Genomic DNA, 21332 nt, shown 5'->3' with positions numbered 1-21332 from the left:
TACTACTACTAATGATAATAGATAGCCAATGTCCCAAATATTGCAATAGTGAACTATAAAACAGTTCATAAGTAATTAGAGTGAGGTTCCTGAGGCTGGCAAAAGTTAGCACACTTTGATACTATTACATGACGAGTGCCCCTAACTGTATATCATTATAAAATATTTGTTAGTAAGTTAATGGAGTGAGGTTCCACAGGCTGGCAAAATTGGCGCTTCAATATTTCTGTATTCCCTAGATTTCTGTACGTTGTTTACTACTACATGACCAATTATCCAAATAATGCAATTCTACATAGTTATGAAACATTTGTTTGTTAATAGTCAGTAAATGGAGTGAGTAAACCTAGTGAGTGCGTCATTACATCTGCATTCCCTCAATATCTGTACGTTGTGTACCACTGCCAATATCGCAGCTCTGAACTATAAAACAGACTTTTTGTAAGTAAATTGAGTTTGGTTCCTCAGGGCGGCAAAGTAAGCAAAGCAATATTTTTTTTTTTTTTTAATTAGTAGTAGAAATTCATTTTTAATTTCTGCTACAACATAGAAATAGATTTGGACGCTCATCCCCATCATGCAATAAAGTGTCTAATAACTATTCGATAAACTGCGCCTCCTCACATCGCTCTGGACTGTGATGAGTGGGTCGGCATTGCTAAGCTTCAGGCTTCCTCTTCCCCTCTCTTCAGACAGCACTTCTCTGCTACGATGAGTCAAGGTGACACTGCGATAAGCTAACACTAATAATAAAAAATCAGTATTGCTAAATCGCGACGGCTTGTTCTGTCTGCGCAACTGACCTTTGTGTTCAAACCCACACTGAATGTCGGGAAATTAGGAGGCACCTGTGAGTTTTCCGATAATTCCCTTTTTTACGTTCTTTGTCTGTGCTTGCCATGACAGAGAAGGGGACTGGTGGTTGGCTCGTTCCCTGACGACGGGAGAGAGCGGTTACATCCCCAGCAACTATGTGGCGCCGTCGGACTCCATCCAAGCGGAAGAGTACGTCACATATGATGTACTGTATAGTGATGCCTCGCCTCTGGAAGCAAACTGAACAACTTCTTCCTTGGCCCATTTTTGGCAGGTGGTATTTTGGGAAGATCACTCGGCGAGACTCAGAAAGGATCCTTTTGAATTTACAGAACAGACGAGGAACCTTCCTGGTGAGGGAGAGCGAGACGACGAAAGGTGAGACTCCGGCAATGTCTGCTACACTGTATCAAGGGGGGCCTCAGTTTATATTGGTACAGACGTGACGTTTTGTGCTTGCAAACTGCGAAAAATGAACTAGTAAAGCACAGTGGCATAAGAAATTGTGGTCACTAGTGGCGCCTGGCCAGTAGACGGCATTGGGGCACTGCCCCACCACTGCACCATTGATGGTGGTCACCACATAAAAATATTGTGACTATTTTAACTACTTTAAGACGAGCAAGATAAAAAGTACAGTGGAACCTCAAGTTACGAACTGAATTCATTCCGTGACCCTGTGTAACTGAAGACATTCGTAAATCTAGGTCACTTTTCCCATTGAAATGAATTTAAATGCAATCAATCTGTTCCAACCACCAAATTATCTTATATTTATATTTTATGATATTATTATTAGGGATGCACGATAACTTCCTGCTTCTCCAAGCTGATACTGATAATGGATAACGTTTTTTTTTTTGTATACTACAAATATATATGTTGTCGCATCTTAAAAGAATAAAACATTTCAATCCCTAATGTAGCGGGACTGGAAGATGATATAAAAAAAAGTGGTGAGCGACAACGGACAGTCGCACGTTTTGCTACCTTATGAACTCTTGAGTGAGGCGATGAGCAATCTCAAAAGCTCTGATGCGTATCAGTACCTATTAGTAAAGTTGGTCGCGTTTTATCACCCTCACGAGTGTTTTATATGTTCATTTATTAATATTGTGTCGAAGAATAAATTATTCGCAACATTATTCACTTAGCAGTGATGTTTCAACAATGCACATTGCGCACACACATTTTTAAATAAAGGCAGGACCTCAAACATGTTCGTGCTACTGGCCATTTTCATGTGAAGACATTTTTAAGGACCAAGATAAAAACAAATCATCCCAAAAAAATATCACTCACCCTACCCTTCAAGGAGTTGTGGCGGTTTGTATTTAAACAAGTACAGTAGGACACAGTGCACTAACCAGAGGCAGATTTTCTACCAAAATTTTGTGCATGGAAAAGCTAGTAAAAGGGTCGTTTGTAACTCGAGGTTCCACTGTATATGATTAACGAAGTAATTAAAGTTGTTTTGTTTATCTCTGTTGTATGAAATCATGATACAATAATTTTACGCACTGACTCTCCTTAAAAGTTTGACATTCGCGCCTCTTCAATGCAACAGATTGCACAAAGATTGGGCACTACATTCCAGCGTCCCGAGGTGAACTAGGTCCCAACCCAGCTTGATTTCTGTGCACGCAACACTTCGGCGTTGGCGCTTTCCCGGTTTGGTGGCTTGTCAACTTCAACTGCTGGATTGACCATTTATTTATTTCAAGCTTTACGTCTCATCATACCGTTGCAATTTTGAAGCAACGTTTGCTAAGAGTGCTTGCTAGCTTCTGACTTGTGGTTGTACTTGCGTAATCATATTACAAACACACTGGTCGTTCTTGTTTATGATACTTACCAAACGATTGTAGATAAGACTAAAATGTTAATAATGTCTTTCTCTAGGTGACAGTTGTTTGTGTGAAACGATTAAAATCAATTTAAACTTCCTTTTATGATAGGAAGAAGAATGTGTGGTTAAACTCCACCAAGGATACAGTTTAAATGTTATATTTCAAATAAAGTCTGAGATGCTATTACAAATTTGTCCAACCCCCCTCATGCACTTGAAGTTAAAACGATCACAGACAATTTAGCTTTAAATGACAATTTTGTTTCATATCACCTGGAAAACAACACATTTCTAGTATATGCTTAAAGTACCTGTATATACAGTAGAGCCCATGAAAAGTCAAGTGAAAAAAAAGGTAATTGAACTGACAGATTCCCTTTCGCTTTCATATTAATCACTTCCACACAAGTTTTATCAACTGGTTTGTTTGCCACATCTGAGCACATTGTGACTGCAGATGGTTAAAAGTAACATTTAATGGACTGTTCAGGCGGCAGCAGACGATACCGTGCAAATTGAGAAATGGAAATGCTATCATGAAATACAGTATGTGGGGAAGTATCAGTACATTTTAACAAGGTTGTAAAATATGTATGTAAGCCTTTAAGTACAGTGCATCCGGAAAATAATCACAGCACTTCACTTTTTCCACATTTTATCTTTCAGCCTTATTCTAAAATGGACAAGCTGTGTTAACAAAGATGGGTTTTTTTGGGAGGGGGGGATTTGGCCGCCAATTAGATCAAAGATATAAAACGAAGAAATTAAGTGCATGTGGAACAATTAGTCCATTTTGGAATAAGGATAAGGAACATAAAACAAAATGTGGAAAAAGTGAAGCTCTGTGAATACAGTGTTGCTAATGACAACCACTGTCTGTAAAGTTCCCACATTAAAACCTCAGCTTCAGATTCAGCCCCTGCTGGGCAATTAAATAACGAGAAAGTAGGAAGTGATGACGTTGTCTCGCCATCCCTGGTGGACTTTCGCTTGCATCGCAGTAGATGCAAAGCTAGCGAGCTGTTAAGTGAGCCAATTTGTATGAGACACAAGCTCGTAATGACGTCAGTTGGAGGCACTCGCACGGGCCCGTGGCGCCGTGCCTTTGTTCTCCAGGCCTGCGGCGGTGTTTCTACTGGGTTGGCATTCCCTGGGCCGTGACATGCAACGGCTCTTTGGCTGGGGGACGGGGGGGCGAGGCGGTTGTTTTTGAAGTAAGCGCGTGTGGCGAGGTAGGGAGGGGGTGAATAGATAGGGGTGATTCACAGTGTCAGAAGTAGGTCAGCCTACAAGGGTGCTGCAATTCTCTCCGGGCTATAAGTCCCAGTTTACCATTGAGAGTGAAAGATGAGGCTAAAGGGGTAGAATTTTCTATAATGGAAGGAGGGAGGCAGTCTTATTAGATGTCAAATGTGATTCCCATGGTGACAAGTGTGTCGCATTGTGTGAATTGAGTCAGATTGACTAAGATGCATGACTCACCTCAAAAAGGTGGCGTCATTGTTTATATCAAGCGCTGCTACGAGAGCAATGTTGTGAAAGGGTGAGTCGCGGCTTCACTAGCTTGACATTTTGTGTTAAAGGACATGCACCATGTATTTTTGTCACAATTGAAAGCAGTTCCCAGGCGTCTGAATATCATGTCTATGACATACTTTTCAAAATACCCCAAAGATCATGAATTTCACACACCCTGAAATTAGTTCGATTTCAGGAGTAATGGGTTCCCCGCCCTATATAGTGCTGGACCAATGGCAAGTCTGGTTTTCGTTACCATAACGACCAGGGCCAGAATCTGAACATTGGACTACGCGAGTGGCTTCTATGGGGGGGAGCGCCTATATCTTAACTTGCGGAGGCAGCATTTCATACACTACTCTGTGTGTATGTGGCCAATGGACACATCACCAAACACAAATACTCCCAACCGCCACCGCATCGACGACTTTACCAAACAATATGTGCTGTTTTCAATGCTCCTCTGTCACATGGTGGCCTTTTATAGGCACTGCTGGAATTAGCCTTGCGATATTTAGATGACTGTATTTTTCCGACTATAAGCCGCACCCACTCTGTTGAAAAATTTGAAATTCATAGCATTCACAGAACGATTTTTAACTGTAAATGTACCTGAACAGATTATTTCCTAACAGTGCCTTTTAACACGGCAGTAACTTTGCTGATTAAAATGGAACAGAATCAAGAGAAAATAAACAGTACTTATCGTCACTGCCCGCTGCCGCTCCAGTTTGTCAAAACCTAGGAAAAAAGTAGCGGCTTATAGTCCGGAAAATACTGTACTAGTAGCATTTGTCCTGAGCCAGCAAATGCTTCTCTCCACCATCCTCATGTTGCAATAATATAAGAATAATGACCTGTTTTGCGGTTGAAGCTAACTAAAGTGTATTACTTGGCTAGACCAATGGGGGCGCTGTTGATTCAGTCGTGGCATTTGCTGTCTAAAAGAACATGTATGTAAGTTTCTTGTTACATAGCATGTATTGTTGGAATGTTAAATGTAAAAATTTGGATATCTATGAGGAAAACCACACTTTCCTCAGCATTTTCTGCCAAATGTAACAGATTAATTTTTGTTCTTTTCTCCTTAGCCAATCAATGAAATGTAGTCAAGTACTGTTATAGAAATGTGCAAAAAAACATGATAAATATCAAGTTATCGCTCTAAAAAGTGTTACTTGAGAATGTATTGTGTTTTTGAATCAAATTTGGATAGAATTAAACATATTTTCATCACAACTGCGAAATATTATTAACTATTATCAAATATCAGTACTCTGTATCGACGAGTATGCAGTTGGTACTTGTACTTGTTCTCTGGCGCAAAAAAGTGCTGTAGGTGCATCTCTAGTTAGGCCTCAACAAAAAGGAATGGCAAAAGAGGGTAGTGACATTCTCCTAAATCACTGAGTTAAGCGCATCCGCTGACGAGGACAAATGGCACTAGCGCATTCTTCGGACTCCTATAGGGGCCAGCGGGAAGTTGACCCAGCACGGCTGTTGGGAAACGCCACAGAGCAGCTGTCCCAGACGCCTGGCGCGCTTTTATTGTTCCACTCCTTCTCTGTACATTTTCTCTTTTTTCTTCCCCCTCTAGGCGCTTACTGCCTTTCGGTGCTGGATTATGACAACACCAAAGGTCTGAATGTGAAACATTACAAGATCAGGAAGCTGGACAGCGGCGGCTTCTACATCACGTCCCGCACGCAGTTCACCAGCCTGCAGCAGCTAGTCTTCCATTATCGCAGTGAGTACACACATGCTTACCGAATAAAAGCTCCGAAAGACCTCCCTGACGTCTCGCGTTGCTCGTCTTACAGAGCACTCTGATGGGCTGTGCCACGCCCTGACCGACGTGTGCCCCGTGGCCAAGCCTCAGACGCAGGGACTGGCTCGGGATGCCTGGGAGATCCCTCGAGAGTCCCTCCGGCTTGACCTCAAACTCGGCCAGGGCTGCTTCGGAGAGGTCTGGATGGGTAAGAACGGCACTGTATTTAAAGCTATGTCCACACCTCAGTTGATTGTGCTAACCAGAGCACGCCTCACCTGTTTTTGGGGTTTGGCCATGTGACATTCTCAGCGTGAGCCCAAGGGCACTTTGAGGTCAATTCCAGTCGACAGCAGTAGAACAGTAGAATGTCAAAATGGCTGCGCCCTGAAATGGATGAAAATGGTTGGATTAATCTGTTGACCATATTTTTTTGGCCTATAAATTGCTCCGGATTATAAATCGCACCAGTCAAAAAATGCATCATGAAGAAGAAAAAACATATAAGTCACACTGAACTACAAGTCGCATTTTTGGGGGGAATTTATTTTACACAAATCGAGACCAAGAACAGTCTATCTCAGACTCGCACTCAAAATCCCCGTTGACGGCAGTGAACGAGTTCCAGTTGGATTTGAAACTAAAAACAAAAGGAATGCACCAACAGTAGTTGCCATCCGCCACCGAAGAAGAAACACAAGAAGTAGAAGTCATGGCAACTAATGTGAGACCGTCTCCCAAGCTAGCTCACTAGTTTAGCATGCGGCATCTGCCACAACAAAGATTTACTATCTACAGCCCCAAATACACAATGAACAACCAGGATTCTACCTTTGGCCACAATGCGACACGTGTTTCTAGTTCATGCAAACCATTTTAAACTAAAAGAAAAAGTTTCACGTACCGTAGTTAGGCGCTGAAGTTTCTACCCCAACCAGAACCCCTTCACTTTTCTTAGCTAATTCAAATATTTCTGCTTTAAACTATTAATACGGGCAATTTTGAACATTTTGAGGGTGTGTCACTGACTCACATTTTTTCGCTACTTGCAATAAATAGTGTTTGTGGAGACGAGCTAGCAGGCGCAACGGCGATGAGACCCCAAAATTACAGCACAATTCCAATTTTTCTCGTATCGCTGTTTTGAGGGCGCGGTCCTGTCTCACACAAATGAGCCATGGCTCACCGTGCCGGCATTCATTCGTCACTGTGGTGACGGGGGACCAAGTTATGGCGTTGCAGCCCAGAAACTGAAGAGATAAGTGAGACACGGTTTCATTTATATTCTCATTCATGGAGGCAGAATTTCATTGGCAAGTGGCTGAATTACACTTGCCAATGAGTAGTGTCATTGCAAGCTGTTAAGTCATGAGTGTAGAAACCTGTTGAGGAGGCACTGTAATGCAAAGTCAGAATGGCTCGCTCACAGACGCGTTTTCGGAAATCGACAATTGACAAACAACTAGATATTTGCTAGACCCAACAATTTGTGTACACGCAATTAGAAAGCCAATTTGCCACAATAATTGTTAGCATAGCAGCCTAAGTCATTTTTAACGTACTCTCACAATGTCAATAAAAATTACTAAACTGGTTCTATTTATTATTATTTTTTTATTGGATGTGTGGATTCTCTGTCATCCAAGTCATGGTAATCGACAAAGGTTGAATTTGCGCTACTTTTTTTCAATTTGTTGTGTTTTTCTTGTTTTCGGAAAATGTTTAAAAATTTCTAAGGCAAATATGCTTTTAGGCCAACAGTCTGTCCCCTTTATCATTTGCCTCCTGGAGCGGGTACAAAATCCCATGACGATCAGGTTCTACTGGGTTAACGTCGTTTTGTTTTTCTTTTTTGTCAGGCACGTGGAACGGTACGACGCGGGTGGCCATCAAGACCCTAAAGCCGGGCACCATGTCACCAGAGGCCTTTCTGCAGGAAGCACAGGTCATGAAGAAACTCAGGCATGAGAAGCTGGTCCAGCTCTACGCTGTGGTGTCCGAGGAACCCATCTACATCGTTACAGAGTATATGAGCCAAGGTGATTTATTATTTTTTTTTTTTGTCTTCATGACTGCCCTCTGATTGACTGGAGACCAAAGTCAGCTGGGACAGGCGCCAACTCACCCACTTGACCCTAATGATGAAAAGTGTTATATAAAATGGACGGTAGGATGGATGATTACATTACACTTTATTCATATTGGCCATTTCATTAGGTACACGTCCATAAGTGAAATGATCACCGTATCGAAAAATCTGCCTGTTAAAACAAGAGTAGCGTTCAGGTATTGATTTGGGTGTTTGCATTGGTGCAGAGCTGCTGTGAGCTGTTCCTAATATTTTGACTGTCTCGTGTGGCTCAAGAGGGTAACAAGTGTTGGATTGGCTGTGTCTAATATAGTGGGCCAATGAGTCAGACTCAATTAGATCCTTTTACCCAAGTGTCTACTTCTTTCTAAATGGTATTTTATCTGGCCTCCACAGGCAGCCTACTGGACTTCCTTAAAGGAGAAGCAGGAAAAATGCTTCGACTGCCTCAGCTGGTGGACATGGCAGCTCAGGTTGGGCCTCTGTCTTGCCGCATTCCATAATTCCACTGTGACGCCAAGGCGACTGCTTTGTCTCTGTTGCACCTTTTATCCAGATTGCAGCAGGGATGGCATATGTGGAGAGGATGAACTACGTGCACAGAGATCTGCGCGCCGCCAACATCCTGGTGGGAGACAACCTGGTGTGCAAGGTGGCCGACTTTGGCCTGGCAAGACTCATTGAAGACAACGAGTACACTGCCAGACAGGGTGCGTCTTTAGTTTAGTGTTCTCCACATTGCAGGTTTTAGTTTGTGTGTGTGGGTGCGATTTAAACTGCAGATCCAATTGCCTAATTCCGATTTAATGTCTGTCAGATTTTTTCCCGTTTTTTTTTTCCTTATGTACATTTCAAGTGGCTGTGTTCACACTAATGGAACCTGCATGCACAGACACCCAAATTCCACAAAAATCACTTCATTGGTGACCGGGTAGTGACAACTAGGGATGTTACAATAACGGCGATATCGCCAGATTAAAATTGCCACGATATCGTCATTGTCATGTTACGATATTAAGAGCAGCACATCTCGGTCTAAAAACATGACCTTTCACCCGCTTCAGTTGAACACAGCATTATGACCGTTTTTTTTTTTTTATATATCGCCAACGTCCACACAATATCATGATAATTATCACATCGTGACTTTTGAATATCGTTACATCCCTAGTGACAACATGGGGGTAAATAATAATCCATGACACAAATATTTAAATGAGGGTAACCTCCACTAGCATCCATCTATACTGATTCTGTTTTTTACTGATTGACAAACCTTGAATGTAACCTATTTAGATTATATTCAATTGTCCATTCAAGGCTGAACGATTCATCGTTGTTCGATCGAAATTGCGATTCCAAACAACGCAATTACGTATTTGCCAAAGCTTGTTTTTTTTTTTTTTTGCGCCGCTCCTCCTTACTGACCCAGGATCTTGTATCAACTATAATCTCACACACAAATGCCGGCTCTCTCCCCTCCCGCCAAATTCACCAGTCAGAAGCGGCATGCTACTCGTGACTGGTCATGCACACCATTCGGCTCTAACGCGCCACACCAGGGCTGCGCTTGCTTGCTGGCACAGATAAATATCCTCCCGTGGTACAGATCCTCAGCACTGTCTTACAGCCATGCCGAAAACTTTTATAGAGTAGGACACATCTCAGTTCCGCCCCGTCTTAATCAATGTAATGCGTATGAAAATGCCTTGAACGGACATTGTCAATTTGCCAGCAGTTCCTGCGTGAAAGTATTCAAGGTCCTTTTATATTCAAGATCATAGATGGCAGCTACTGAGCAAATGTTTTGACTTAGCTGATCATCTTCTTTCCCCCTTCTCATAATTCATCAGGAGCCAAGTTCCCCATCAAGTGGACGGCACCGGAGGCAGCTCTTTACGGCCGTTTCACCATCAAGTCGGACGTGTGGTCCTTCGGGGTGCTGCTTACAGAGCTGGCCACGAAAGGCCGAGTTCCTTATCCAGGTAAAGCCTCACACAAACACCCGCCATGTTCGTGCGTGAGCTGGAGCCTATCCCAGCCTGACCTTTGGCGGGAGAAACTGGCTCCACCTTGGATTGGTCGCTAGCTAATCACAGGGCACATCCAGACAAACAAGCATTCACGCTGTCACGTGAGGAGAATTTAGAGCGGGGTCAGTTATCATGTTTTTTTTGGGTTTTTTTAGCTTTGTTTTCCCAGTGTTTCTGTCTGTCTCGTCAATGATTATTGTGTCCACCTGTGTGCATTCCAGACCCTAGTGTTAGCCAATCAGCTAGCTCCTACCTTGCGTGTCTCGTCCAGGTGTTTCTCGTTGTCTCGTCAGTATGCCTGTATTTAAGCTCCGACTTTTTTGTTCAGTCCTTGTCGGATTGTTGTCACTTTTTTTTTTTTTTTTTGTTTCTCCTGGTGTTGTGTTTCCTAGTTTCTTTTGGATTTTTCAAGACTTGTTTATGCTGTTTTTTTGTTCATAAATATTTTCTTCAGTACGTCCTGCTTTTCCTCTAACACACAACCATGACAGTAAGTAACCATTTGTAAACTGAAATCTACTTCTTGGGTTCTGATTAATGCAAAATCTACTGGTTTGACACACTCCTCTGAAATAACTAATTTGCTCACATTACACTGGCGAAAACATTTTTACTGCATTTTTCCAAATCAGAGATACAAGTAAATTTTTCTATTTCTTTTTTTTGCGCTGATTCGGAATCTGCCATCGTTTTTTCTCTAGTACATCAGGTTTATATAATAGTCATAACCAGTGCTGGGCATTTTATCTATGTGACAGACCGGTCTGTCTATCCGTCACTGACGGACACCCGTTTTGCTGATGGTTGACGAATGGCGGGAAAAATCTTAAACTAGACCGGGGGTGAACCCCAACGTACGGGCGCCTAGCCGAGGGGCAATAAGCCCCCACCCGCCTCTCACCTTGGGCAACTCCAGAGTGGAAGAGTGTCCAACCTGGTACCAGAGCTCAAGCTTTGTGTGGAGGTGAGCCCGAATATATCTAGTGTGAACTTCTCTACCTCGCACATCAGCTCAGGCTCCTTCCCTGCCAGAGAGGTGACGTTGGGACCGCCAAGGTACCTGCCTTTTGCCGCCGGGACACACACGGCGGGCGTGTGTGCACATGCGGCAAAGACTCTGCATAACCACTACTAACAACCCAGGCTAAACCTAGCTCCTCACCGATACAAAGCACATCTGTCAATCGAGATATTTGACCTGAACTTACTTCTTTGACACCAATGCCGTTGTGTACTATATGTACTACATATTGCGTCCCTTTGCAGGCATGGTGAACCGCGAGGTCCTGGACCAGGTAGAGCGCGGCTACCGGATGCCGTGCCCTTCCGAGTGTCCCGGCTCCCTGCACGAGCTCATGCTCTCCTGCTGGCGGAAGGACCCAGAAGAGAGGCCCACCTTTGAATACCTGCAGGGCTTTCTGGAGGACTACTTCACCTCCACGGAACCCCAGTACCAGCCTGGGGAGAACCTATAGAACCGCGCGCACACATTCACACACACACACACACACACACTGCCACGCACACATACACACAAAACACACACAGTCTGCACTAAACCACCTCAGAGGAACACGGAATCCTGTGAGGAAGCCTCTGCGCCATCATGGACCCGGAGAAGCTTCTTTCTGGATTTTCTGGAGACTTGCAAGCTTGTTGAGGACACACTCAAGCTTTGAGGAGTGAGGCACGAGACTGACGTAAAAGGGTCCAAACACTGCATCAAAGGGGTAGAAGGTCTAATGAAACCGTCCGTCGCCCGTCTTATGGTACTTTTTTTCCACCCACAAAAGACACGGGTGCCAAAAGCCCATTTTACACTCACTGTCAAAGCAGGCAACTTTTGTCCAAAATCAGGTGAGGAGTGGGACAGAGTCGATCTGGTCATTTTGCCGTCAGAGCCATATTTGGGGTGGGAAATTTCCAGTAAAGTCAATTTGAGTTTTTGAAATATTCCAAAGTAGAATGTTTGCATGGGAATTATGGGAATCAACCAGAAATTGAGGCTAATTTCATGGAAATGTATCACATTCAACTGAGCATAAATATCTTTTTTTTTTTTCTTCTGTCATAAGCAGACATCCATGCAAAACAGATAACTCCCCTTGCCCACTTGCAAGGGTGTCACCATACCTTAGTGGCGCAAATAATTTTTTTAGCTTGCCTGGAGTGGCGGCGCGTCTGAAGCTCACTTGCGAAACAAAGCCAAAAAAATCAACCAAGTGACGGATCGCAACCGGAAAAAGCCAACCTTCAATTTTGGAAATCCATTATTTATTCCCATGGACGTTTCCAACTTTGAAAATTCCACGAAGAGGTGGGATTGGTGTGGAAGGCAGGACAGAAGCGTGACGTTTTGGAAAACACTTCTCCCATCCTGTTGTGTTAAAAGCAGTTGCAAGCGCCATTGTCATATCACAATCTGATGGCGGTACTTTTCCAAGGTTCTGCGTGAAAATGCGGATCTTCAGACCTTGCTCGGAGGAGCCATTTTACGGGCCATTTTATGGGAAAGTGTGTCCTTCCGCTGCCACCTATCAGTGTCTCTCCAGTTTTGAACCAAGTGCTGCTGCTGCTTGGAACTCCTTCATGTTTACGTGGAAATGATGGCAATCATGATAATCGGTAGGCATACTTGCTTGAACCAATCTAGCTCAGTCAGGTCCTGCTCATATGGGACCAAAACGAATGACAAAAGGAAGCATTTTGGTCGTAGTTGTGCCGCCCACCCTCACCACTACCGCTGCCACCCATACTTCCAGATGTTTTGGCGCAGTTTTACTAGGATCAAGTCTAAATTTGGTGTTAGATCTCAACGAGGGCCAAAAACGATATCACTTTCTTTGATTTTGATGACATTTTTCCGCATAAAAGACAGCCAGTGGGTTCATTTCATCCAACCTTCTGATTGGATGGATAGATACTTGTTTTGTGGAGCTTACAAAGTCCAACATTGTTCGGACGCAGGTTGATTTCCAAGTTGTTCAAATTGTTAAAAAAAATATACAAGAATGAATTGGTTCCAGAATCAAACTGTTGCCAGCATAAAACCTTTATTTCCTGCACAGGTTGAATTTTGAAAAGTATGAGTCCTTGAATTTGCCCAAAATGCCACTTCAAATCAAAATGGCAGACTTCCTGTTCAGATTTGGAAATGGGTCCTTGAGACTTTTTTGCGCGTCTTGTGATAATCGCCAAAAGTCGTCAACAAAAGTTTGTGTCACTGCTATGTCTCGCCTATTTATTTTTTTCAAATTTTCCTATTATGTTTTTCCCCCTCTCCACACTTTTTGAGGTTAATCATTTAAATGCTCACTTATCTGATGCCACACCATATTTGCTGATTTTGGCAGTCCTCACATCCGCCAAATATTTTGGTTGTGCCCGATTGTGACACTTTTGGGATTGTTTGACCTTGGAGGTTCCGGGCTCCAAAAACAACTACGTGATGGCCGTCGGTATGGAAAAGTCATTTGAGCATTTATTCCATATTCTTGATATCCAGATCAAGGTCCATGTGGAAAAAGAGTGTACTAGTCTTTTTCCATGGTAATAAGACAATTCAATGCACTTGTGGAATGACTCAGGGACACTTGTAGAATGACTGTCATATGAGTCGTGTTTTTTTCCACTATTAGTGCCACTTTTTGCAGACTAGGAACACTAACTGATAGTGTGCAGCATGTGTAATGCACTAACAGCTAAGGCTGGAATAAATGCTCAAACGGCTTTATGGGACACCGTTTGAGCATTGAGCATGTTGTCCATCTTAAAGTGAAGTAAAAAAAAAAAAAATTCTTTAGAATACTGTGTGTTGTATGCGGCCCCGCCGGTCTAAACACGGTATTCTGATTAATCTTGCGTTTGTGGTGTATGAATTAAGCAGCGAAATCCACCCGTTTTTATCCACCTCAGGGGGCGGCCATTTTGCCACTTGCTGTCGACTGAAACTGACATCACAGTTGCTCAGGGCCCAGGTAACAACCAACTACGCCTCATCTTGTGAATGTCACATCACCAAACCCAGAAAACAGGTCCACTAGTCAAATTAGATGACAACTGCATCATACTAGTACTACTAGTGCATAGTTTTGCCTCACTAGTAACATGTAGTTCTTCTACTAGTATGCTTAAGTGGTTCCATACAGTTATGGGAAAAAAAATTCCTGGTCATTTTACTAGTGCATGGTACTGTCTTAGTGTGCATATCAATTCTCTTACGGCTTTATATAGTCTGCTACTTGGTATGCAGTTACACACTCCTAGTGCGTGACTAGACGCAACTAGTAGCACCTTTCTGCACACTAGTCATACAACCACTTTAATAGTGAGGCAAAACTGCGCTAGTTGACATCTGTGTACTACTAGTACTACCAGTGCTATAAAATTCTAGTAGTTTACATCTAAGGCTTCACTAGTTGTAGAAGTAGCGTGTCGATGTCAACTAGTGCACTATTTTGCCTCACTAGTTACGTGTAGTTGTGTTACGAGTACGTTAATGTTGTCCTACCTGTTTGTATATATGGTACTATACAAGTGTTAAGACAGTTAGGGCTCAAGGATATCAAATAAAAGCTTAAATGGTTTTCCATACAGCGGTGATGTTGTCTCCAACTTTGCATTGCTAGTCAGACTAGTCGCTAGTAAAAGGCCGCTCAACCGCCATCCATGTTCATCAAACATTTCTCCAAGCGGCGGATGGATCTGTTCAATACGCAGCCGAGCTCGGGATGCCGTAATGTTGACTGCATCTGTGCCAAAAGAACTCGACTGCTGTCTGTTTTACTTTGAAAGGGAGCCGACGTATGCTTTCAAAATAAAGCCCTTGTTAGCTTCCTGTTCCAAGTTTGCAGAGGAAATGCAAACAGGAGGCCTCAATGTGTTATCAGGAAATCAGGTCATTAAAAAAATGTAAAAAAAAAAAAAAAAAAGTGCTCAATTGTTGATTGGGAAAGCAGTTAAGCATGCTTTTTGTGCTGCGTTTGTAATTCTCCTGTACATCATCCACGTGTTTACTTTAAGCTATGTGGATGCCGTTGAACTGCTTCACAAGGACTTTTTTTGTATATGTCATCCACTGTAGTCGCACTGTACATAGTGTAGCGCTCCAAGGGTTGCTTTTGTATCATAATGGCAGATATGTATTTATGTTGCTGTTACTCACTGCATTGTTGTTGTTGAATTTTTTTTTATCAGTAGATAGGAGCAGTTTAGGTTGCTGCCAACTGAAATGACAATGACTGAAGCAGCAATAAGTGTCCACATATAAACAGGCCCAGTGTTTGATGGTGGATATAAAGTCTACACACCTCTGTTAAAATATCTGATTTTTGTGATATATTTTTTAAAAAAAAAGACCAATTGAAATAATTTCAAATCTTAATCCATTATTTGTGACCTATAACTAATTGAGAGGAAAAAAAATCTTTCAAAAGCTGAAGTAACAATAAACAACTGCGAGAATGTGGTTGCGTGCACACTCTTACAACTGGGATGTGGTTGTGTTCAGAATTAACCAATCACATTCAATGTCATGTTAGATGGAAGTCAGCTCACACCTGCCACCATTTCAAGTGCCACCCTAAATAAATAAAGCAAAGAAATTCAAGAAACGTCTACAAGAACATCTGAACTTTATTTTGGTTAATCAGAGGCGCTTTAAATGGTGGCAGGTGTATGATGACTCCCATTTAACTTGAGTTTGCCCATTATTTGTAATTCTGAACACAGCCACGGGTCTGAATGTGTGGGCACTAATGTGACCACATGATTTCAGTTGCTGCAGAAAAAGATGCTGTTGTTCATTTGAATTGTACACGTTATAAAGACCTATTAAGTGTGGAAAAGGTTTAGAAATGATTTATCTTAGTCTTATTTTTATAAAAGCACAAAAACCCGGTATTTGAACAGGGGACTTTTATATCCTTTATATATCAGGGGTGGGGAACCTACTTCAAAATGTTTTTTTTTTTTGGTTTCAAATGTAAAGTCTAATCGTTTGAATATTTTATATGAATTTAATTTCATTATTTACATTAGTTAATGAATTTTCTGTATTAAATATGTTCTAAGTGTTAAAACATAAATGGCTACATCATTGATATTACAAAAAAATGTTAAATTAACTATCTTAATTAAACACTAAAAATACCTATGATACAATATTATGACCAAAATAAATAAATAATATAATTCAATAATCTCATCAATGTAGTCCGTTAGCTGCGGACTTCATAAATAGACCGAAGGTTGCCCACCCCTGGTCGAATTAGCAACTCCATAAGTATTTGGAAAATGACAACATTTTGAAATAATGAGGTCAAAGATGTAAATAGTATCGTCAATGACTGTGACTATCAAGTAATTGCTGTACTCCTTTATTCAACTGAGTTTTTGCTTAATGTTTTTTTCGACAAAATGTGATCCCAGGAGGTTTTAATGAGATGCTACTGTATTATTGTTTTTAAAATTTGACCCATATAAGCAAATCAAATTGAATTGGGCTTGACATATATTTCCAAGAACAAGACCAATGTTCCTTTTTTCCTCTTTTTTTTTTTCTTAAAGTGTTTGTTGTGACTCACTGGAGGGGAAAAAAATGGAGGATGTGTGAATAAAGCCAAGGTCTGATTGGAAAATCTGTGCCATGATTTCAAACATGTCTTGCGGTTATGATTACTTTTAACTTTTCAATTATTTTTTTGGTTAATATAAATCTATGCAGTTTAGGCAGACGTCGCGGCCGCCATACGAAGGTGAGCATTTCATTTTGTTTGTATTTTGATTGAAATGGGTATTGTGCCACTTTCTGTTCTTTAAATGTGCAATAAATTATATTTCAAGTGTGTTTTGATAAGTGAGTGTGTGTGCTGTCCTTTATGTGAGTACGTCACAACCACTTCTAATTCATTTTATATCACTCTTACATCCCATTAGGCATCATGCGGTAACATTCAATATAATGAAAATAAAATAGAAAATGTACAAGATGTGGCGTAGAACGGACCTTTTTGTGTAGATTCTGTACTAAAGATATTTAAAAAAACAGATCATTTAAAAATATATATTCAATATTTTAATTCTCTTTTTTATTGTATTATTTGTCACTATAATCAACGAACTATTTCATACAATACAAAATTGCAATTTTTTTGTCTTTATTATTTACACTAAATCAACAAATCATTATATAAAATAAATGAATAAAAAAGCAAATACAAATTAATAGATTAATAACTAAACCTATGGGAAGATATAAATGAAAAAAAATCAATGCAACAAATAAAGTTAATATTAAACAAAAATAAATTGCTTTTATCATTTATATAGTTTTTATTTGTATTGAACATAATCTATAATAATTGTAATTTATAAACTAAAAAAAGGACAATTTTCACTTTTTATGTCTTACCCAAAACTACTAAAAGATATCTTGTACTGTGTTGCCAATATCGTGGACATTCCAGCACCATGTGATAGTGATAGGCAGAAAGAACAATTAAAGACTCTTGCACTACATGGCAGAAGGTACGACTAGCCTGTGTGTGTATCCATCCACCTGTTACCATTTGCCAAAATAAAGCCAAGCAGGCAAGTAATTTGAGACCAATCATCATTTTGGTATACCTAGTTAGTTAGTTAGTTAGTTAGTTAGTTAGTTAGTTAGTTAGTTAGTTTGTTTGTTTGTTTGTTTGTTTGTTTGTTTGTTTGTTCGTTCGTCTGATTTTACCGCATGAACAATGTCTTGACTGCATTTCTGAATAATTGAATATTATCTTCCCTGTCGTGAGATTTTTTTTGTCCCATGAAAAATAGGTGCCTTGGCCTGCTGTGCCCATTTTGTCCACAAAGGGGCAGTCAAAGTTGGGGGGATGAGTTTTATCAGGGAGCGCAGTATGTACGTCCACCTGTTGAGTATTTTGCCCTGCATTGAAACATCATCGACACCCCCCCTCCTTCCGCCTGCTTTTTATCACACTAAAGGCAGCTCATTCATTACGTCTGCTAATTGATCACAGATGCTCTCCTCCCCAGCAAAAGAAACTAGTGAGCACTGAAGACGCTGTGGTTTAGTGAGATTACGTTCAGTAAAGTTGGATTTCATTTAATACTTTGGTGAGCCACAGAGCATTTCAGAAGCAATTTCTGGGGGGGAAAAAAACGCGCCCGTCCCTAGCACTCCCTTTTTAAACTTTGATGCTACGCTTTGAAATTTAGCGAGGCCCATCTGTTTCGGATACCTGCACCTGATTGGGGCTCATTTGGACAAGTTCCCAAGGTGTTTCCCCAAAATGGCTGCTTGAAACCAAAATGACCAACTTCCTGTTCAATACTGAGTTGACTTTTGGTAAAATACATACATTTTAACCAGAATACACCAGCTTGCGATGACTGTTGAGTTTTGCGATATGTCGAATAGTCATACGATCGTAACATTGTGGGACAAAGGTTCCCTACTGGAGAGCTACAGGGCTCAATGGATGACCTCGGCTACATTTGTGTGTGTGGGTGTGCGTGTGTGCGTGTGGGGGTGCGTGTGTGTGTGGGGGGTTGCGTGTGTGTGTGTGTGTGTGTGTGTGTGTGTGTGCTTTCTCCATCTGCCGAGTAGCGGCGTGAGTCATTTATCTCAGTTATCCAGACCGTGTCAATGCACCATCTGTGAAAACAGCAAATACACACACTCACTCATTGCCTCAGTGATAGCGGATGGAAGACACACACAGGCATACAGCATGTACACGCACACACATTTACTGGATAGTGTTACTGTTTGTTTTGATCACTCCACTGTCAGTTGCATGGCAACCATAGGAAGAAGTTGGCTCAATTTCTTCAACTGTTAGTTTGACATGTCACACAATCGTTCCTTGCTACAGGTGGTGCAGTAACTATGAGACAAGTGGAGTTTTGAATGAAAATTGAAAGTCCTCCGACCTGGCCCTTTTTAATATGTAATATACGTTATGTATTAGAAAATCGTAACATTTAAAAAAGAAAAAAGAAATGGAGCAACAAAATCATCACTGAACCAACATCCCTTGAAAGATAATATCTATCTATCCGTCCATCCATCCATCCAAGGCGCGGTGTCCTGGCCGGTCCACCAATCATAGAACACTTCAGTTGATCCACTTGTAGCAGCAATGTGATTGTCAAGATGTTACTTTACGGTCCAATAATTGCCTGGTGTTTCTTTAAATGTTTCCCCTCCATTTGTCAGGACCACTCTGCTCCTTTCCGCTCATCCTCCTTATTCCACTTCCTTATTTATCACCAACACAGACACACACACACCCACGCACACACACACCACCTGTCTGTCTTATCTTTCATCCTGCTCCTCATCCGCTTGCCGTCTTTCCATCATTTTTATATCCTGTTAACATTAACATTAACATTGAAGACCATCTGCTCTCTGTTCATCATCCTCCATTGGTCCATTTATCACATATAGCTAAAACACCACTGGTCCATTATTCACATGGCTGGAATGCTATTGGTTCACCCATCACATCCCTACCAATGAGCGTGAAGATGATTGGTTAAAACACCTCATTATTAGTACATTATTGGTACAATTATAACATAGTTGATTAATTTTTCACACAGGTAGAATGGCAGCAATCAATTTAGCACATAGCTTGAACCCCATTGGTTCATTTATCACATAGCTAGAATGTCATTGGTTCACTTACCATACCACTAAGGCTATTGGTCCTTGTTTGAAAATACTATCACTAAGCTACAACATTATTGGTCGAATTATCACATACTACGATGCCAGTGGTCAATTTATCACATTGCTAAAATGCCATTGATCGATTTACCACATTGCTAGAATCCTATTGGTCCATCATCACATAGCTGGAAAAAAATGTACAGTATCTCCAAACCTAATTTGCAATGTCATCAGCCCACAACGCATTGCACAAAAAAAACAACAACATCTTTTAAGGATAATAAAAACCTGATTTAAATTGAGTAAATTGTACTGTTCTTTTCATTTTTGAACTAAAACACAAGCATTAATAAATACATCACTGGCATTCATTTAGATGAAAGAAACTGTGCAATGGAGGAATTTTATTGTCCGTAGTTCACCGCGGCAGTGTTGAACTATTATGATCCCTGGAGCCAGAGCTGAATATAATAATAGTGATTTTTTTTTTATTCCTGGCAAATCCAACAAAGAGTTGCTTTCAAATTTCTTTAATTTGTGTTGAAAAACAGCGCATGGAAACTGGAGAGCAACACAAACAAGACTTCTGGAGGACATTTCACGCCTAGCCTCACTGTCAACACCACTTTGTCATGCATGCGCCACAAACAACCACTTTTGTTTTTTTTACAGTGTGTGTGTGTGTGTTACATTAGTAAATAAAATAAAGCATTAAAATAAAGTAAAGTAAAATCGAAATATGTAATAAATTCAATTGAATTTAACAAAATGAAATGAAATACAATAAATTAATACATAATAATTTAACAAAATCACATCAAGAAACAAAATAAAATACATTTTCATAATGGAATAAATTCAATTGGAATAAAAAATAAAGTATAACCAAATGAAATTAAAAGTTAACTTAGCAAAATCAAATAAAAAAAGTCATTTGTTTGCTCAGCAGATAAATCAACTTTTGCATGCTACTTGAGCTTTGTGCTGAGGGCAGTAATTGGGGCAGCCAATCATAATGCATCCTTTGTTGGCAGGATTTCAAGATGGCGGCCCCCGGCCAAGTTGTCAGCGTCTACATCAAGCAGCAGGATAAAAAAGAGGAACTAAACAAAACGTGAGCTGGAGATACTGGTAAACAGTCAAGACCCAAAAAACTACACAAAATGGGGGCTTCAATTTGTTAAAAAGGGTCCTAAGTGGCACCGGCGGCTCGGAATTTTAGCTCAGCAGTCAGCACTCTGTGCTCGCAAACCAGAGTGCTGGTGGTGGTAGTGTGGGTTTGATCCCCAAGTTGGGTGGACTGCTGGACTGCTGCTCCAGCACAGCAACCTTGAAAGCACTCCCACCCCAGCACATTCCCTCCACCGTGACCTTGCAATGTCAAATTCCATGGGCTAAGCTACGTAGGTGCCGCATTAGCAAGAGCCGCGTGCCTGTCAGGATCACGTGGGGGCCACACAAACAACCACTATGGAGACCATTCAAGATAAGACGAAAAGATGGAAGGAGAACACTTTACCTGCTCTGCATTAGAACAAAATGGCTGCCAGTACACAGTACACCTCCACCAATGCCCAACA

At 41.2% G+C, this 21332-nt stretch overlaps 1 protein-coding gene across 2 annotated transcripts in view; it reads left to right on the top strand.

The window, feature by feature from the left end:
- LOC147141708 (proto-oncogene tyrosine-protein kinase Src-like) overlaps nt 1-16929 on the top strand; it is a 34628-nt gene extending 17699 nt beyond the window's left edge. For both annotated transcript variants that reach the window (XM_086040062.1, XM_086040060.1), the window contains 9 exons: nt 907-1005; nt 1091-1194; nt 5781-5930; nt 6004-6159; nt 7811-7990; nt 8437-8513; nt 8597-8750; nt 9894-10025; nt 11340-16929. In XM_086040062.1, the coding sequence (XP_085896188.1) occupies nt 907-1005; nt 1091-1194; nt 5781-5930; nt 6004-6159; nt 7811-7990; nt 8437-8513; nt 8597-8750; nt 9894-10025; nt 11340-11548 (1261 nt within the window). In that variant the 3' untranslated portion in view covers nt 11549-16929. The remainder of the gene's footprint in view (nt 1-906; nt 1006-1090; nt 1195-5780; nt 5931-6003; nt 6160-7810; nt 7991-8436; nt 8514-8596; nt 8751-9893; nt 10026-11339) is intronic.
- The last annotated feature ends 4403 nt before the right edge of the window (nt 16930-21332 follow it).

Source organism: Filicampus tigris, chromosome 9, assembly GCF_054856515.1.
Source record: "Filicampus tigris isolate MCC_2025a chromosome 9, RoL_Ftig_1.0, whole genome shotgun sequence".
NCBI lineage: Eukaryota > Metazoa > Chordata > Actinopteri > Syngnathiformes > Syngnathidae > Filicampus > Filicampus tigris.
This window is presented reverse-complemented; position numbering and strand designations above follow the sequence as displayed.